Genomic DNA, 19083 nt, shown 5'->3' with positions numbered 1-19083 from the left:
TTAAAAAATTAAAAAATTTAGTATGGTATTTTTCTCGTTTGTGGTTCATGTTTCCACCCGGGCAGCATTTGCTGTTGTACGTCGCCTGTAGTGTAACATCCGTACCGCACGTTCCCCCACGCGCGTTAATTGTTTCGTCTCCGGTAAAGAAGTGAGCGGGACCCACGGAGCCCCACCATGGAGCCGGACTCATCCGACCCCAATACGTCCAAAACCGACATGCTGAGAGGAGTCATCGCCGAGAAGCTCACCTTGGCCGCCCGGGAGATCTTAGCGGTGGTGGAGAAGACTGTAGCCGACTACGAGGAGGAGGCTGTGGGTTTCAGGCAGGAGATTGACCGGCAGAGGAGATTGCTGGAGCTCCTGCAGCCTGAAGTCAAGTTAGAGGCTTTAGGTCTGTGTGTGTGGATAACAGAACAGTGTGTTGTTTCCTGCGGAGAGAGCGAGAGCTCGCGTAATGACGAACCCCGTTTACAAAACACTAATTTAATATTTCTTTGCTTGACGTGAAGCCCATTGACATTCGAGTATTCATCTCAAAACCTGATTATAACACTCCTTAATTTGGTATACATGTAACACCCCTGAGCCATGTCATATTTCAGAATTTTAAGTTTTTATTGGCTCGTGGTAATGTCACAGAGCTAGCCGTTGCTTTCTCTTTAAGTGAAATCCGATGGGCTTTTAAAACCTTGAAATGTCGTTTAAAGTCAGCTACAGCTGCTATAAAACTCCCACTAGAATCATGACAGAGTCACAGAGTCGTCGGGACTTAAAAAACCCATCCTAGTGACGGATTTAAATAAACATTTTAAATCGTTTCCCAAGTTGCGCCGCTGTTCCCGAATCAAAACAAAGATGGCGGCCTGCCGGCTACATGGACACACAACGGTGTTTGTTCAAGCGCTGTGGTGCGATTTTACAGCGCTTGCCATGACTGTTTCTATTGAAATTTATTTAAATCAACTATAAAAAATACTGTGCTATAGTTAACACACAGCTGTGCTGTGAAACCAGCCGTTTTAAGCTCCCAACGTATATAATGTTTAGATATTAACCGTAACCTTTTTGGGGGGGGGGGGGCGGGGGTGTTTGTTTTGACTTCGTCGTTCATCTTCACATTAATGTCTTTGCGAACCTTCAAATAAGCATTGACTTCTCTTGCTAATAATCACAGTCCTTTATTTATTTTTTTGTAGACACCCACTTTTTAGAACATATCCCTCATATATTTAATTTTTTTTTACAGCTGTCTATGTTTGGATCTGGCCTATGTCATGAAACGGGATATCCTTATATGTGCTCTCTAGCCTTCAAGTCTCTGCGAGGGGCAGCCAATAAGAAACAACTTGGTTAAAAAGGACTTGTGTCACTCAAGAACCTCTAGCAACCTACCGAGGAACAGTCATGTTTCCCTAGGAACCAGTTGTTGCTAAGTGGTTGTCAGCTGGCCTGTGTCCAAGGGTTGTTCCGTGTATGTAGTTTGTGTAATAGTGTAATAAGTTTTGTCCACGCATTTGCTAATAACAGTTCCACTTACATACATTTTATTGTCAGAGGGTAAGTTGGACCTGACCATTCTGGCTATATCCACAAGGGGTTGAAACAACAGGTAGCTCCATGTGCTTTGATTTGGCTGATTTTACACAAATATAAAGAGACTTTTGTCTCCTCCTGGGATCATACTGGGAATCTTTGGCGTATTAGGCCGATGTAGACACCACTACACTACTGGGGACACCTGCAAGTGTAAGAAAAGGACTTTCCCCTGGAAACACCTGCAGGAACGCAAAAGCCTGTATGGACACCAAATAGCTGCCATATGTGAAAGCTATTTGAATGTGGGAATCCTGGAGTCTGCAGTTTGTTTACATGTAAATCAGATGAATCTAAAGCTTAACTCATCTACTGCTGTCACTCAAGAGAATGAAACAGGTTGCTCGTTAATCAGCAGTATCATTAGAATCATCAGATCTGACAGATCATAAGAATAAGAATAATTCTGACGGGAAATCTTTTTTTTTTTGATTGTTTTGCTTTATTACTTAATAACACTAAAATGCTTCTATGGTGCAGATGACCAGCAGCAGTTTTCCCTTTGTGAGGCTGGAGGAGGTCGACTACCAGAAGATCAGGAGCAGCAGAAATATGAGCCGAGTATGACTTTTAACCTACTTTGATATACGTAAACAAAGTCATCATATTTATATTTGTAATGGATCAAGATACACAGAAACATAAGAGATGTTATTATCTTTTCTTTCTTTCTTTCTTTCTTTAAAAACACTGATGTTTGTTTGTATAAATGCAGTTCAAATTAGATGTGGTGTACTGCAGGGATTCACTCTGGGACCCCGTTGTTTCTGTTTATGTCATTTGGTACTTTTTATTTGACTTTGTCAAATGCATTGCTGTAATGAACAGTTTGTTGGGCATTATAACCTTCCAGTATTTTTCTCGTAGTAATAAGTGAATTAACTGAGCTTAATTTGAAGCTGAATTTCAGAAACAACAAAACTTCCCAAATTTGAGACATAAGACTGATAGAGTCAAACATTTGGAGTTTTTTAGCGTTCAGGTGAAAAATATTTGACTGCAATTTGACCCCAGTCAATGGACAGTTTCAGTTGTAATCACATGTTCACGCACTGAAGGGGAGAGTGTAATTAACCGTCCTACAGAACTGCTTTAATGTTCAGATAATGGTTGGTTCAAAGCTCTTAAAACTGCGGTTCTGTGACCCTTGTAGGTTGGTTTTTTTTTGAGAAGTGTTGCTGTTGTTGCTGATAAACTCAGACAAATGTGGACATTATCTTAAGTACAGCTTGAAAACGTTGAATATCAGAAAGATTGGCAGACTAAGAAGTGATAGAAGTGTTCGTTGGAGCCTCATATAATTATTGTTTTTTTTAACAGCAAACAAAATTTGAAGACGAGAATTTAAGTAATAGTGTTTCTTCCTCTTCCTGACGCGGCATGTTAACTGTTGTTTATTCATGGTTGCACATTTGTATGATAAATGCTGTCATGTGGGAAAACTAAATAAATAAACTTTGAATTTGTTTCCAGGGGTGGAGGACAGCCAAAGCCTGGGATTCTCAGGCTACAGTGAGGAACAAATGGAGGAAGACGAACATGAAGATGAGGAGGAGGAGGAGATGGCACCGCAATGTTATGAAGCAGCACCACGGTTACAAGATACAGACACACTGTAAGTGTACAGACACCGCTCTGTGTGTGCGTGTGCTGTTGTAACATTTATGACTCATCTGCTGATCTTGATGTTATTTTGTTCTTTTCCTTTTTTAGCCTCGTGCCTTCCACGGTTCAGACTGACAGACGGAGAGCAGACAGACCTTGGATCAGTGAAACGCAGAGTTTCGTGGACCTCAGGATCCGCATCCTGGACTCAATGATCGACGTGCTTTCAAAGAGGGGTGAGTGTGAGAAAAATGTAAATAAATGAACCATTACTGTTGCATCTTTAAGGGTTTGGATTTTACTCTGGATGTTTTTTCCCATATGATTTTAAACTGAGGACATGGAGTTTTATGGGCAATGTGACGGCTGCAGATACCTCATAATGTATTTCAGCTTATTTGGAGCATTTGTAAAATACAGCTAAAGCACAGGAATGAATAAAAAGTCATGTTTTTTGTTTTTAATCAAAGCCTGTAGTCTGTGGGTGAAGCTTTTCCTGCAGTCTAGATAAAAACTTGTCTTTCCCTCTGCATCACAGTGTTTCAGAAGTACCCACTTCATGAGCTGCAGTGTCGTCGTGGCCTTCAGGAGGCCGACTTCCTGCATCTGCTTAGGTCAACCTTCCCCCAGCTGGCTGCTGATGAACCCTTTGACGTTTTTATAACTGACAACACCAGAAAGCTGCAGCCTCTGAAAATAGACTTGTGGACTCCGGAGGCGATCGAGAGGACCATCAGGGCAAATGGGAATTCTGCCCTCTACATCCGCCTGAAGGTAAGGTGCCTAATGTGTGACGCCCTCGCTGGAGTTAACTTCCTGTAAACTATGTTCTTGACTTTGCTCGTTGCTCTGATGGTGTCTTTTGGAGAATGAATCATTCAAGAATAAAAAGGCTCAAACTCAAAGGATGAACCAGTGTTGTGTCTACACAGAACAGAGGACTTGGCGTAGAATCAGTTTTAAAATAGATCTGCAGGCTATTCATTACCAGCAGTCTGTTTCAAAAGCACAGTTTGTTTTCATTTCTTTAGTTTTATTAAATGAATCTATGAAAAATGCCAAAAGTAAAGCATTTTTGCGCCAACAAGGTGATTCCTGAAGAGCTGTAAAAAAAAAAGTGTCATATCTCAGCATGGTGTGTGGTGAGATACAACAGTGAGCATCCACAGCCATCTGAAGAACACAGTGGAGGCTCTGTCATGATGTGGGGCTGCAATCCAGCCAGTCTAGTTGGGATCTTCTCAAAGAATCGTGAACAGTCCTGTAGTCTGACTTGTTTTTGTGCCATTTTTCTTAAAAAAAACTGTCAAAACATCTTTATTTCAGAATCAGCAGAGTTTAGAAGCTGAAGAGGAGCTTCAGCCATTGCACGGAAATAAAGATGCTGCTGAGCACATGAGGTACCTCAAGTTTTCAAACGCTGCTGTAAATAACCAGTAAATATAGAGGACAAAAACAAACAGATACATCGTATATAAAAGGCTAAATTATTTGTTATAATGGTGTTTTTGACTTCTTTACTCTTTCAGGAAGAGGGCGGGCAGACCTGGGTTCAGGAAAACACAGACGCATGTAAAGATCAGAATCCGCATCCTGGGTAAAATGAAATCTGACGTGCTCTCAGCCAGAGGTGCGCCCAAAAAAAAACCTCCAGTTTGGTGTCTCTTTGGAAAAACTGTGTGTCTTTGTGACTGTGAAGTTAAATAATAAAAGCCTGTCCATGTGTGTTCCTTGTTTTTCAGTGTATCAGATGTGCCCGCTTCATGAGCTAATGTGCCCTCGGGGTCTACAGGAAGCTGACTTCGTGGACCTGCTGAGGTCCACCTTCCCTCAGCTGACTGCCGATGAACCTTTTGACTTCTTTGTGACTGACAAAAGCAGAAAACTGAAGCCTCTGAAAGTACGGTCACTGACGACGGAGGAGGTGGAGAGGGTTACGAGGACTTCTACGCTCTACATCCGACTGAAGGTGCTGATTCACAAAGACCTTTGTCTGCTACTAAAAAATCTTAGCAGACAAAGAAATAATCTGGTTTATTGTCTGTCTTTGTGTTTTCTGAGAATCTTGAGCATTTAAATAGGTTGTAAAACTCCACGTGTGACCAGTCAGGAGTGCCATTTGTACGGTGGCCCTGAGAGGCCAAATGGACTGCAACTTAAGAAAACACCAGCAATAAGAAAAACGCTGCAAAACACACAGAAATAGAAAAAACTAAAACAGAAATAGGAAAAATCAAATTTCCAAATGCACAAGGGAAGTGTTTCTGGGGAGACAATAACCTGACGGACCAGTTGCAGGAACCAAAATATGCTAAGAACTGCACTGGGAGACACTTAAAAGAAGTGGAGGATCTATCGGTTTGTGAGGAAAGAAAAGATGAGAGTTAAGTGTGTTAGCCTGACTATTAGCCTAAAAATCCATCATCAGTATTAAATGAATCATGATAAAACACACCTAGCATGTTTTGGGTTCCTGCAACTGGTCCGTCGGGTTATTGTCTCCCCAAAAACACTTCTCTTGTGCTTTTGGAAATCTGTTTCTTTCTATTTGTGTTTTGTGTGCTTTTGGTTTTTCTTGTGGATGACTGGACGTGTAAAGCGCTTTGGGGTCCCTAGGCGGGACTAGTAAAAGCGCTATACAAATACAGGCCATTTACCATTTGTTGCTGGTGTTTTCTTAAGTTAAAGTCAGTTTGTCCTCTCAGTACATTTGCATTTAACTACACAGACCAACAGTACACCACTAAATCTTTTCTTTCTTCTGTAGCCGTCGGAGGAGCTTCAAGCCTCAGCGAAACAGTTCCTGAGTGTAGGAGATGTTTTAGCTGAAACTCTTCCATTGACCCTAAAACCAACCAGAAAGAAACCCAGGTAAGTCAAAACCTGACTATAATAAATATTGGCTAGTCAGCCATAGCAAACAGATCTGTAAAAGCCTAATTTTAAGGTTTTGCATATCAAGACAGGATGAAAAACAAATTCAGTCAGGCTGTGGTCTGCACTTGACTCTGGTGACTGCAAAGTGGCCAAATCATCACCCCACTGTGCCGACTCTTGGTATGAGGTGTGTGTGAACTTTAACATGCTGACTGAGGCCCTTGGGAGTCTGAGATGGAGCTTTTTGGTTTCCTGTAGTTTCTCCGAGCATTGCACAGTCTGACCTTGTGGTGAATTTGCTGAGGCATTCACTCCTGAGAAGATCGTCAGCTGCTTTGAATGTTTCCACTGTAGAAAATGAAGCAGAATGATGGATGTTAGATTCTTTGGTAACTATTTTTTCTCGCAGATACAGTTTCTTCTCTAAGATCGTTGCTGATGTTTTTCCTCCTCAGCATTCTGTTAACACACACGTGAATGCTGCGAACCATCAAACTGCCAAAACCTCTGCTTTCCTTTAAGTAAAATGCATAACGAGACAGTAGGGCTGTGCGATATGACCAAAATCTTATATCCCGATGTTAGACATCTATCGTCCCGATAACAATATAAATCACCTTTTATTCTTTATTTTATTTTCACTTGCTGAATACGGGACAGACTTGACTGGGGGAAAGAAAAGGGAGAAAGAAAGAGGGAAAGAAAAACAGTTGAGAAGAGGGACGGGGGAAAAGGGCAAAAAACAGAATAAGCAAAAAAAAAAAAAAAAAAAGAAAAAAAATACATGTATCGATCACCTGGATCACCTGTTGAGAAAGAAAAAAGAAAACAAGCAGAAGAAAACGAGAGTAATACAATAAACAACATCACAATGATATATGGGAATATGACAGTAAATACTAAATATTAAACATTATTGTGCAGCACGTAAGATCGACAGCACAGTGTGCATTGAGGTAGGAGCCAAAAAGGGTGTAGTTTGTGTGTGTGATCACCCGTGTGTACACCTGTGAGCATGGACGCGCTTGTTTTCTTAAAAGGTTCCCTCATGTAATGATCTGCTAGAGGGTGTGGGGGGCCACTGCCCCGTCCTCCAGGGCATGAAGCAGGTATGGAGGAGATCAAAACTCCAGACATCCAGAGGCCCCCAGAACACAAGAGACCAAGGAAGACCAACAGAGGGGCAGCCGTGCCACTGTCCCAGAAAGAGCTGAGGAGAGTCCCAGATGAGGGGTCACCCAGCAGCCACGGAGCAGAAGCCAGGGGGGGTTGCAGCGACGTGCCCGTGAGCTCCGCCGGCAGCCAGCTGTGCCTGAGTGACCGAGCCCCAGGCCGAGAGGCCGGGGGCACCCCACCTCCGAAGTGGCCCAAGCGAGCCCCAGGCTCCAGGCCCCGATAAGCAGCCGCCAAGGAGTGAGCCGGTGTGCACCCGGACGCCCACCCCCGGACACAAAGAACCACCAACGCACCGATGTCTGAGGGAGTCCGCCCCCGGCAGGGGAAGTGGTGGGGGGAGATAGGCCTCCAAACCTTGGAGGGCCTGAGCTGTCCTCAGAGAGGTGGCGTCTGATACCCAACCTGACATATAGACACAGACATACAGGCACACACAGATACAAACATCCATTCCCACCCTCATGCTCTCATATGCACTTACTCCACACTTAACCAACGTGGAGACAGACATAAAGAGACGCTGTACACACAATCACACTCCCCAAGCGTACTCTACAAACCGGGTCTAGGTACCCTTGCCCCTGGAGGGGGGAACTGCACCCAGACCCAGGTTGTGTTACCCTTTTTCCCTGCGGTGGGGAGAAGCAGACCGCAGAAGCAAAATAAAGAATAAAAGGTGAATCAAATGGACCATTACGGCAAAGCTGGGATGGTCAATTTGGTAAAGAAAATCCGTTGGGCATCTTTCTTCGCCTTTAGACAATAATTCTGATGGCAAAAGAGCCAAACGGGACAGGCAAGGAAAAAAAAAAAAAAAAAAAAAAAAAAAAAAAAAAAAAAAACAATATAAATCACAAAAATTTTACATTTTCTGTAAATTCTGTGAATCTCGGGCAGCTCGACCTGCGTGAAGTGTTTCCAGCTGGGCGTCGTGTAGCTGGAGTCGAGTGTTTTAACTGGTGCATGAAACAATACATTTTTAGTCATAAGTTGTAACGGGCGCCGTATTTATTACACGGCGTGCTGCGGGGAAAAGCCTGTTCTGACGTTTGAGTCTAAGGTTTATTTTTTAGCACCTGGCGGCTCTTTTTTAATTCTCATCCGTAAACACTCTGCATTCTCTTACACGTGATTCAGTTTATTTTGAAAAGTCTCAACAGGATCTTGAGCTTTATTGTGAAAGGTTTACGTGGATAACAAACAAGCGGACATGCGATGGTTTTACCGTCGTTGTTGCTAACGACAACGCATAAAAACAGGCGCTTGTCCGTCCGTAGTGTGGTTATATTAAATATAAGAGAAAGAGAGAACTCTAAGAAATTAATATAGCCACTACAGTGACCATCAAAACGATGAAAAAATATTGCCGTAAACAGTTTATTTTGCGACACCACGAAACAAACGATAGCGTAAAATGAAACGGTAGATATTTTTATATCGTCATCCGATATATATCGTTACATCGAACAGCCCTACAAGACAGTGTGATATGTCATGTCTAGTAGTTCATCTCAGTTTGTTAAACCATAACGACCCCGTCATTCCCTCTTCATAATTAGACACAAGTATCCAGTAATCATCAGCTGCCACATGTGAAAACTTTTCGGTTTAAGCTTCTCTTTCATCTCCTGATTTTCACCTTTAATTTATATTCCTTGTTTGTGTTGTGTCTCAGAGTACAGTCTGCTAGGAGGAAACCTACCAAATCTGAGCTCAGTGAGCCATTCACACATGTGGATTTCAGGGTCCGGATCCTGGAGGACCCTCTGATGGAGGTGCTCACACCCCAAGGTAAATTTAAAGCTTTTAGCTCTGAGGTCACATCTCCAGTTCCTGTATGAGGTGAGACAGTTTGTGTCTCTCTGGAAGCTTTTCTGCTGAGACTCTGAAATGTTAACAGTCTGTCTATAAAGAGGCTCTGTGAGTGCCTGCAGGCTTGTACAAAATCAACACACGGGTCTGAGTCATGTGAACGTATTCATCATATTTAAAGAAATTTCGCCTCAAATAACAATGGATCATTTTAAACCAAATGACTGTAACTGATATATAACTGTGAACCTTTTAGATTGTTCTCGGTAATCACCGGCTGTGACTGTGACCAGCACAAGCTACAGCAGCAGTATATCCTCTGTAACTCGTGTTATTAGTTCAGACTCTTACCTACTTGGCTTTTGTGTTCCCAGTGTTTCTGAAAAGCCGCATTCAGGAGCTGCGGTGTCCTTATGATCTACAGGAAGCTGATTTCCTGGACCAGCTGAGGTCTTCCATCCCTCAGCTGGCTGCAGGTAAACCTTTTGACATCCTCACTGCTGACAAAAGCCGGGTACTGCAGCCGCTGAGTGTGGACACGCTGACACCGGCGGAGATCCACAGAGCCATCACCTTAAGGAGAAACACTACTCTCTTCGTCCGACTGAAGGTACCGTGTAAACTTGAGACCAAGCATTTGATCTGTCGGTCATAAAAATAAGGACAGTGTTGCTGTTTTTGGTGGAAACACTTAAGATACAAACCTTTTTTGTTTTTACCTTCTGGGGGAACAGGGAGCCGGTCCGTCCACCCCAAATCCAACCAGACTGGACACCAGGTGAGTTAATGTTAACAAGCCTCAGCTGCTCATTAAGCAATTTAATCTCTCGTTTTATTGCCTGATCTCCATCACTAATGTTATTGTGTCCCAGAGTTCAGTCTGACAAGAAGAACCTGGGCAAGCCTCAGCTCAGTCGATCAGACTCCCACGTAGATCTGAAGATCTGCATCCTGGAGGACTCTCAGATGGAGGTGGTCGCACCCCAAGGTAAATGCACAGCTGTTACTTGTGTGTCCAGAAACGGCTTCAGTTGCCATCCATACACAGCAAGCTTGTGGATGCTAGCAGACAGCAGAGCTATTGTCTTCTGCCCGTCTTTAAAAATGTAAATGTAAATAATTAACTTTATTCCTTGTGCTGTGGTGACACGGCATGGTGTGGTCTATGACAAGTACTGCATATTGTATATTATTCGAAATGGTTTTGTGAAATTTTCTTTCAATGTCAACTCTGACTTTGGGCAGTAACCATGAAGGTCTAATGGTTAGCCACCCTAGGTACTCATGGGTCTACTGTGGATGCTAGACTGCTAACAGACAGGCAGACAAACTGAGCCGATTACATACTCCTTCCCTGCGGGGCAGGAATTACCGTGGTCTTGACTTGTCTAGTCTTTGGAAATGAAACAGTCTTTAGAGACCAGCAGAGTGGGTTGAACCTGTAAAACATGAATGAGAAATAAAAAAGTGTTACGTTCCCCTGAGGGGTCTAGGCGGTGAGGGGGAGGTAACAAAAAAGTGTCCGGGTCAGAAAAAGGAGACAAAAAGGCATAAGGGTTAAATTAAAGAGTTTTTATTAAAATTCCTATCAAACTCAACTAAAAGAGACGGACAAGCCGCTATCACCATTTAAGGAAAACAAACCAAAATTATTGACCAACGCTTGAGTTTGGTTTGTTTTCCTTAAATGGTGATAGCGGCTTGTCCGTCTCTTTTAGTTGAGTTTGATAGGAATTTTAATAAAAACTCTTTAATTTAACCCTTATGCCTTTTTGTCTCCTTTTCTTAAAACGTAAGCCAAAAAGAAAGAGAGCAGCTCACTAGCTGCAAACACTCACATGGCACTCTGGCCCAGAGCTCACCTTTCCCTGGGATTAAATACTTTTAATTACTGACGAAAGTCAGCTGTGGAAAAGGGAAAGGTGGCACCTCAGGCAGAAGCGATTTAAGGACACTCCCACTCAGGCACCTTCAGGAGGAGGCCCTGCTAGGGCCGTAACAAAAAGTTTGATTTAACATTTTCATAAGAGCCCTGACTATGGTTGTTTGCTTCAGTTCAATAACAATAAAGCAGCCAAAAAGCTTCCCAGCATCTTTACTGTTTTTAGTTATGTGTTGTACACGTCATGGATAACTGAACAAGCTGTGACTGAGTGGATTGATTTTTCTCTTTCCTCTTAGTATTTCAGAACTACCCACTTCACAAACTGCGGTGTCACCGCAGCCTGCAGGAGGACGACTTTCTGGAACTGCTGAGGTCCACCTTCCCTCAGCTGGCTGCTAACATACCTTTTGACATCCTCACGGTTGACAAAAACAGGAAACTGCAACCTCTGAATGTGGAGTCACTGACTCCAGAGCAGGTCTACAAGGCCATTGATTCATCAAGGATCAATACCCTCTTCATTCGACTGAAGGTATTGTGACTCACTACATTTTAAAATACTCCTACTCGACATTATCCAGAAACCTTTAAAGAAACTACACAAACAACATGTACAGCAAGTAGAACATTGCTCTCTGGTACAAAAGTGAAACTAAATGTGGATGCCCTTATTATGCATTGAAGACTGTTTTCTGCTGAAGCAAAGACATTTTGTGATTTTTTTTTTTCTTTTTTTTTTTTTTAATTATTATTTTTTATTTATTTATTTATTTATTTTATTACGAAACTCTTTCAGGCACCAGAGAAAGTCCAGGTTGGTGCGAGGAAGCTTGAACACCTGCAGAAAAAAGTGGACACAGCTACAGAGTCGTCATTTTTACCTGAACAAACTGTGATGCATGGAAGGTGAGTCGGTCAAACTATCAGTCTTAGCCGTTCAATAGAAATCTATAAAGAGACTGGAACATACGTGTGATGATGCTTGAACCTTCAAACTCGCATGTGGTCGTGAGTGTTAGGTAGTAACTGAAGAAACAAGACTGTCACTGAAAGCTGCTGCACTTCAAGGCACCAGCATACTGCCAGGTTGGTCGCTGCAAGTGCCGCCAGTGATGTCGTCACCCAGCCGAATCCATTTATGCTCAATGTTACGGCACAGGAGGCGGCTGTTTTGTTTTGGTGTCCTCACTCAGATAATGTCAACACTGTGTTGCAGGATCTCGCTCTGTATAATCTGTGATTTTGAGCTTCACTATTGATTTATCATTAAAACAAAAGTAAAAACCAACATTTCAACCCTGGAGCGGCAGCAGTACAGCTAGGCCTAGTGACAGCAGCTGGTATATCAATTTGATGTCAGCTTTGTCATAATTTTACATAAGTTCCTTAGGGATTAATAACATATCCTGATTCCGGTCTACCACACAGCAGGTATAAAAAGGCCCCTAGATTTCAAAGTTGAGGTGGTATCTTCACATGGAGGTTCCCTGGACCTTGGTGTTACCCAGTAGGCCATAGAAAACATACCTGTGGAAGGGTGCACTTTTTAGTCTCCAGTTCTGTCATATTTAGAAAAGTTGTGGTATTCACTGATGTACAATCACTGACAGTGAGTTGGAAAAATATTGTCAGTATTCCTGTGCATCTTTGTTGGGGTACTTTAATGCTCCAGTCAACACGACCTTGTTCCTTGGTGTCCTCCACCACACCAGCCAAAATGGACCAAATAATGTGGGGGGTTTATTGAGCCAGTCAGTTGCTGAAGATGGTGTGGATGAAAATTAAAACGTGCTCTATCCAGCTTTTTTGTGGGTTGTTCTTGGTGTGGAGTGGTTGGTAGATACGAAGACTGTTCCAAGGTGGTTCAACAATGGGCCCAGTTCAGGAGCTCAAGGACCTGCTGCTGAAGTCTTGGGATCTTGATGGTTGTAAAGGCAATCTCTGCCTTTGTCACATGACCATCTGCTGGTTTGGGAACACCCTGGCATCCCCCAGAAGACGTTGAGAAGGTAGCCAGGGAGCTCTGCTTAGACAGCTATTCCAGCTTCTCGAACTCAGTTCAGTGGTAGAAGATGTATGATGGATGGAGGAAACCTCGCTTAATCTAAGGAGCTTGGAAAGAGACTACGATGACCTGGATGACTGAGAACCTTCAGAGACACTCGCTTTTCCAACTTTTTCGGTCTAAGAAAAAAGTATTTTTTTGCAGATTAAAAAAACTTACTGAACATTGTCTTACTCTGCTGCAGTGACAGGACTTAAATTTGAAGTCAATCTTTACTGCTTCCGGAAATATTTCTCACATTTGTTCAACTTATTAAAATAAATAAAGGTAATAACTGTAAAGGGGCCAGTGTAACGCTGTGGTGTCTGTCTTTAATGTTATTGTTTCCCAGGGATCAGTCCGACAGGAGGAAGCCTGGTAGGCCTCGGATTAGTCAATCAAGCTCCCATGTAGATCTCAGGATCCGCTTTGTGCAGGACTGGGATGTCAATGTGATTTCACCTAAAGGTAAATTTAAAACTGCTCATTCTGTGTTCAGATTTGTAACAAATGTGCACTGGTATGTATTTTTAGGGCCATACCTAAAAATTAGATTATTTAGATATGTGTTTGTTTAGGTTTTCAACTTTCAGTGTCAGGATTTGGAAAATTAGGCAAAGTTGGACAAAGTTGCCTTTAGGATGGCTGTCACTAGGGTTTTATATCAAATCTATTAAAAAAAATCTGTAGGAGCCTAATGCAGCAGTAGCTTGTAAGGTGAGCTGTCTCTTTTTTTCTTGTTAATGTTAGTACAGTCAGCATACTGTTCGTTGTGTTTGCCTCATGGATAACTACCTGCCTGACTATTGGAGCTTCTCTGTTTTTTCTCAGTGTATAATAAGTACCCGCTTCATTACCTGAAGTGTCCTCGAGGCCTGCAGGAGGCCGACTTTGTGGAACTGCTGAAGTCCACCTTCCCTCAGCTGGCTGCTGATAAACCTTTTGACGTCCTCACAGCTGACAGGAACAGGAGACTGCAGCCTCTAAAAGTAGAGCCATTGACTCCAGAGGAGCTGTACAGAGCCATCAAGGCGAGTGGGAACATTGTCCTCTTCGTTCGACTCAAGGTACTGCATCTGACTGGGTAGATATTTGTGTTGTCCTTCAGAATGTCTGTGAAAGATCTAGATAGATTAATTGACCAAAATCAGAGCTTAAAGTCTAATAAGTCCAACAAAAACTGTGAAGTAACACTGCTCTCTGCTTTAAATGTGTGTCCTTCATTCTACAAAGGTATGCAAATCAAGATGCAAACTGTAAATTAATAACATTCACCTCCAAAGGAAAGGTTGCATCTTAATGCTGCAGTCGGCAAAAATTTAATAATAATAATAATAATGGATTGCATTTATATAGCGCTTTTCGGGACCCCTCAAAGCGCTTTACAATGCCACTATTCATTCACTCTCACATTCATACACTGGTGGAGGCAGCTACAGTTGTAGCCACAGCTGCCCTGGGGCAGACTGACAGAGGCGAGGCTGCCATATCGCGCCATCGGCCCCTCTGGCCAACACCAGTAGGCGGTAGGCGAAGTCTCTTGCCCAAGGACACAACGACCGAGACTGTCTGAACCGGCAACCTTCCGATTACAAGACGAACACCCAACTCTTGAGCCACGAACGTTGCATAAGGTGCAACTTTGAAGGCACATGTTCTCCAGTTCTTTGCATCACATCTTTCACAATTTTACTACCACTTAGCAAATATTTGGCAAGTGTTTGCAGACAAGTTGGCTCCTTCTGTGAGGTCTACTGGCAACCAAATCAATCGTAGGACATTTTTGTTCCAGTATTCATTTCGCAAATGTTGCCCGCTCAACAGCAAGTACCTTCTAGCAACCACTAACCAACCAACTGAGGTAAAGTACACTTTTCCCTAGCAACCAGTGATTACTAGTCTCTACGCCTCTGTGACTGATGCGTTTTATATTTGCCTCAGAAGTCGGATGTCTTGGACTGTGAAGTCAGGGCTAGTTCAACTTGAGATGTACATTCCAGTTGAAAATTACGACTGGGAGCTCTAAAATTCTTACTTCTAGGTTCAAATGGAAATAATCATGGGGCCTTAAAAGTTATTTTGATGTATGCTCACGTACCAGAGGTTAATGTTTTCTAATTCGACTTTATGTTTTGGATATTCACGCAGGCACCTGAGGGAGTCCAAACTAGTGCGAAAAAGCTTGACCTACAGAGAAAAGTTGACGGCACTGAAGAGTCTCCGTCCTTTACCGAGCAAACTGGGCTGCACATGGGGTAAGCACCACCTGTTAGATCCAATTGTTAAAAAGTCGGAGGTTTGCTGAAAGAGTCTAACTGGACAGATGGCTTTTTATGAAACATTCACTCCCAATCAATTCATGCTCTGTGGTGTTAGAAGATGCTACACAGACACCACTTTGAATATCTCAACTCACCAGTAAACTGTTTGTCATTAATAACAACAATAAACCCTAAACTTTAAATTTCTGTTCCCACAGAAGCCCTCATCAACCGGAAGAAAATCCAGTGAACATTTTCTCCAACAGCTCAACATCACGTCACAAAGATGTGGAGCTGAAGGAATCTGAGGGTGGTTTGGAGTACACTGGTCTCTCGACCTTGCAATCTTTAATACTTTATGAACACAACGAGTTGAGTGATGGGCTTCCCAATGGGAAACCAAACATAACCAATGATCATCTGGTGAACGGTGAACCCGAGAAGACGAAAGGGAATCGACGAGTCAAACATTCAGTCATCCGAATAAAGAAGGCAAAGCAGAAAATGTTAATTCATAACAGCGAGGCTCTGCTGTCCTGTAAAGTCTGCCAGATTTTACGTGGGTCGACAAACATGCTGATCAAACACGCCTGGAGTCATGTGGACGAGCGAGAAAGGCTCTGTGGAGTGTGTGGAGAGCAGTCAGTGTCTGCAGAGCAGCTCAGAAGTCATCTTCAGACTCACCAGAAAACGCACACCTGCAACATCTGCGGGAAGTCCTTCCTCACCGTCGTCGGCTACAGGGGTCACCTCGCTCGACACAAGGGAAACACTCCGTACAAATGTAGAACCTGCCACAAAGCGTTCCCTGAGAAGTGGGTGCTGAAGAACCATGAGTCCCGTGTCCATGCAGTGGATAAGCCACACAGAAAAAACTTTTCCAAGTTGAAGCTCAAACTTCACCGGCCGACCAATCATGCGGAGGGGAAGCCACACAGCTGCAATGTGTGTGGGAAGCGCTTCCGCCACCTGGATACTTTGTCTCAACATGTGGCACTTCACTCGGGTAGCACGGCAGCCACAGACAGACGGATCCATACAAAGAACCACAGCAGGGAGAGGTTGTTCGCTTGCGATAAATGCAACAAGAAGTTCTTTCACAAGTCAAACGTGGTGACTCACATGAGAGTCCATACTGGAGAGAAGCCTTACAAGTGCACACACTGTGGGAAAGGTTTCAGCCAGGGCCACTGTGTGAGAAGACACCTGCTGATCCACCAGAAGAAGAAGTACCACCAACAAACAGAGCAGCTTAGTAGGGTTGAAACTGAAGACAGTTATGCTAAGGTGGACGGCATGCCCTCTCCTCAAAAATGAAACTAAAATGTGGTGGGTGTGTACAGTACTGACCCAGAGGGGGAAAGATGTGCCTCACCCTCAATACCGACCGATCTCTGGGGAAAGTTAGCTTATAGGTTTCTAGATAGTTAGAAAGTGAGTGTTCAAGACGGCCCAGACGGTAGCGGCTGAAGTTCAAGGGATGACAGTGGTTCCTGATAACGTCACCAATGTAAGAGGGTACCATCCATTTATTCCATATTTTCTTTCACTTTTCAACAGTGGGCTGCTTTTTTTTAGTCTTACTTAAACTAATGGTTACATTCAGTGTTCTTTACAATGTCAGAAAGGCAACTTCTCAGGATCAGCTGAGGCCTTCGAATGCCTTGATTTGTTCAGACCAAAACTCTGAGACCCAAAGGTTATTCAGTTTACAAACAAAGTAAATATTGAGTATTTTTTGTGTTTACCAATAAAACTAGTGCTCTTAAAGCAGGTAGGGCGTTATCTTTTTTGGCCAGTATTAGATATTTGCCAGTAAATGAAAATTTAAAATAAAGAAATAAGTACATTAGTAAGTACACATAACAAATGTTATGTTTTGTGTTTCAAATGAAAAATAAAAAATATCACCTGAGATATTAGAATATCAGTTACCGGTATCATTCTTAAAACTCCAATATTGGTCAGGTTCTAAAAGTAACTTTTTGCATGTAGTGTCCACGAATTTTCCAAGTTCCTTCACTATGGTTTTTTGTTTTTGACAAAGATTCAGCATATTAAGGCGTGTTTATGCTGCTATATGCTAGCAGCAATGTGGCAAAGGAATATCAAGGAAAACAAAATAATGGTTAGCGACTCAAAGGTTAGAAGAACTAAAATGTAAGGTTACTATGGTAAACAAAGCCTAGCTTCCCTTTTTTTGGATATAATTTGAGCTGGAGGAACCTTTAGTCCTTGGAAAGATCCTGGACATTGAAGCTTAATTAGCAGTACTGCGCTGAACCTGCACCAAACCTGGAGCTGTTAAATCTTGACCAGCAGTTACTTTGAAACTGGGGAAGGACAAAAAGACTTCAAAACTGACTGAGTCTACACATGAACTGCCAGAGCTGTGAAAATGGGAGAAAAAAGGTACATTTCCACCTATTGTGTCAGCATAACTAGCATTTACGGAAGTCATGCTAATCAGTACTCCACCAAATGTTATTAGTTACTTTTCTTGAGAATGAACATGGTGCAGATTTAACTCAGTACTACAAACAAAGCGTAATGGTACAGGGAAATTAGTGTTTCTGTGACTTTTGGAGGGAAGTAATGGATTGATGCTAATCTGCAGGAAATGTTAAATATTTTTCATACACATTCAGATGATCTTGTTCTCTGTTTGCACTTTTTTTTAGATTTACATATTCTTTTAAAAAAAAAAAGTACCTCTGCGCCCTAAAGATTACATTATCTCATTGTCAACAACCCCCCTGAAAAAAAATCATAGTTGTAACTCTAGCTGTCCTGGTTTTACTACATGTAGACCCCAGGATTAATGATAACTATAGTATCGCAATAGATTTAAGTTTAGGGACTGATACTTTACAAAAAGCACTATCCATATAGTGTTCCTTAGCAGTCTAAATGGTAAATGGACTGGTTCTTATGTAGCGCTTTTCTATTCTGAGCACTCAAAGTGCTTACACAAGCACTTCTTTTTTTTTTTTCTTTTTTTTTCTCAACGCTGTATGCGAAGTGCTTTCTATCTAACATTCATACTCCGATGGATGCATCAGAATATGAACGCGGGGTTAGTATATTTCCAAGGATATTTGGCATGCAGATGGGAGAAGACTGGGATCAAACCATTAACCTTCCAGTTAATGGTTTGTGGTCACCTGCTCTACCATTTGAGCTACAGCCATCTCAGCCAGTCTAGTGTCCACAGTTTTCAAATGTTGTGTGATGGTAGATACCAATAACAGCTCAACATCAGATCAAGGTCACACCAAACTTGAAAATCAGCGCTATGTTACCCACGTTTTTTTTTGTTTGTTTTTTTAAGATAGTCTTCAAGCCTTGCAACAATATACTAGGTCTTGAAGGTTAGCAAACCCTTTTACCTTGACCTTCATGGTTGGCACTCAAGGTCAAAGTCTTCTTAAAAAATTTCTTCAAGAAACCATACCGAGTATGATTGTATGATTTATGTTTTCTTTTCTTTTTTCCGTTATGACGCCATAGCAGACACCAGCGTGTTTTAATAAAAACATCAAACATAAACATTGTAGTATATAATCCTCACTTTTTGGGAGGAGTTGCGCTCTCTGAGTGCTTTGTTAAAAAAAATTAAAAATTACATTTTTTAAATGTTGCACGTGTTGTTGATACCAGTAAAGAAAACATTGCTGCATTGAATACTTTCCAATTCCAAAAGTTTAATTTCCATATACCACTGCTCATTTTCTATGGGCTCAAGTTGTTTTCAAAAATATTTTGTGCATGTAAATCAAATGCGTAGTTGTGAACTGAGTTTTGTAACCTTGTAAACCAAAATTTCT

At 42.3% G+C, this 19083-nt stretch overlaps 1 protein-coding gene across 1 annotated transcript; it reads left to right on the top strand.

Moving 5' to 3' along the window:
- The first annotated feature begins 91 nt into the window (after window positions 1-91).
- On the top strand, window positions 92-17026 carry LOC102795348 (uncharacterized). The gene is made up of 19 exons (XM_087832526.1): window positions 92-394; window positions 2077-2157; window positions 3070-3211; window positions 3310-3437; window positions 3740-3975; window positions 4528-4601; window positions 4731-4831; window positions 4944-5170; window positions 5969-6072; window positions 8930-9045; window positions 9441-9676; window positions 9801-9844; window positions 9939-10054; window positions 11248-11483; window positions 11748-11857; window positions 13348-13463; window positions 13827-14062; window positions 15144-15250; window positions 15475-17026. Exons 1-19 carry the CDS (start codon window positions 178-180, stop codon window positions 16571-16573), a joined length of 3726 nt encoding a protein of 1241 aa, XP_087688652.1. The 5' UTR covers window positions 92-177; the 3' UTR covers window positions 16574-17026.
- Window positions 17027-19083: the final 2057 nt, after the last annotated feature.

This window comes from Neolamprologus brichardi, chromosome 3 (assembly GCF_056152115.1).
Source record: "Neolamprologus brichardi isolate AB-2024 chromosome 3, ASM5615211v1, whole genome shotgun sequence".
Taxonomy (NCBI): Eukaryota; Metazoa; Chordata; class Actinopteri; order Cichliformes; family Cichlidae; genus Neolamprologus; species Neolamprologus brichardi.
The sequence above is the reverse complement of the archived record's forward strand: the minus strand, read 5'-3'. Positions and strand labels throughout refer to the sequence as shown.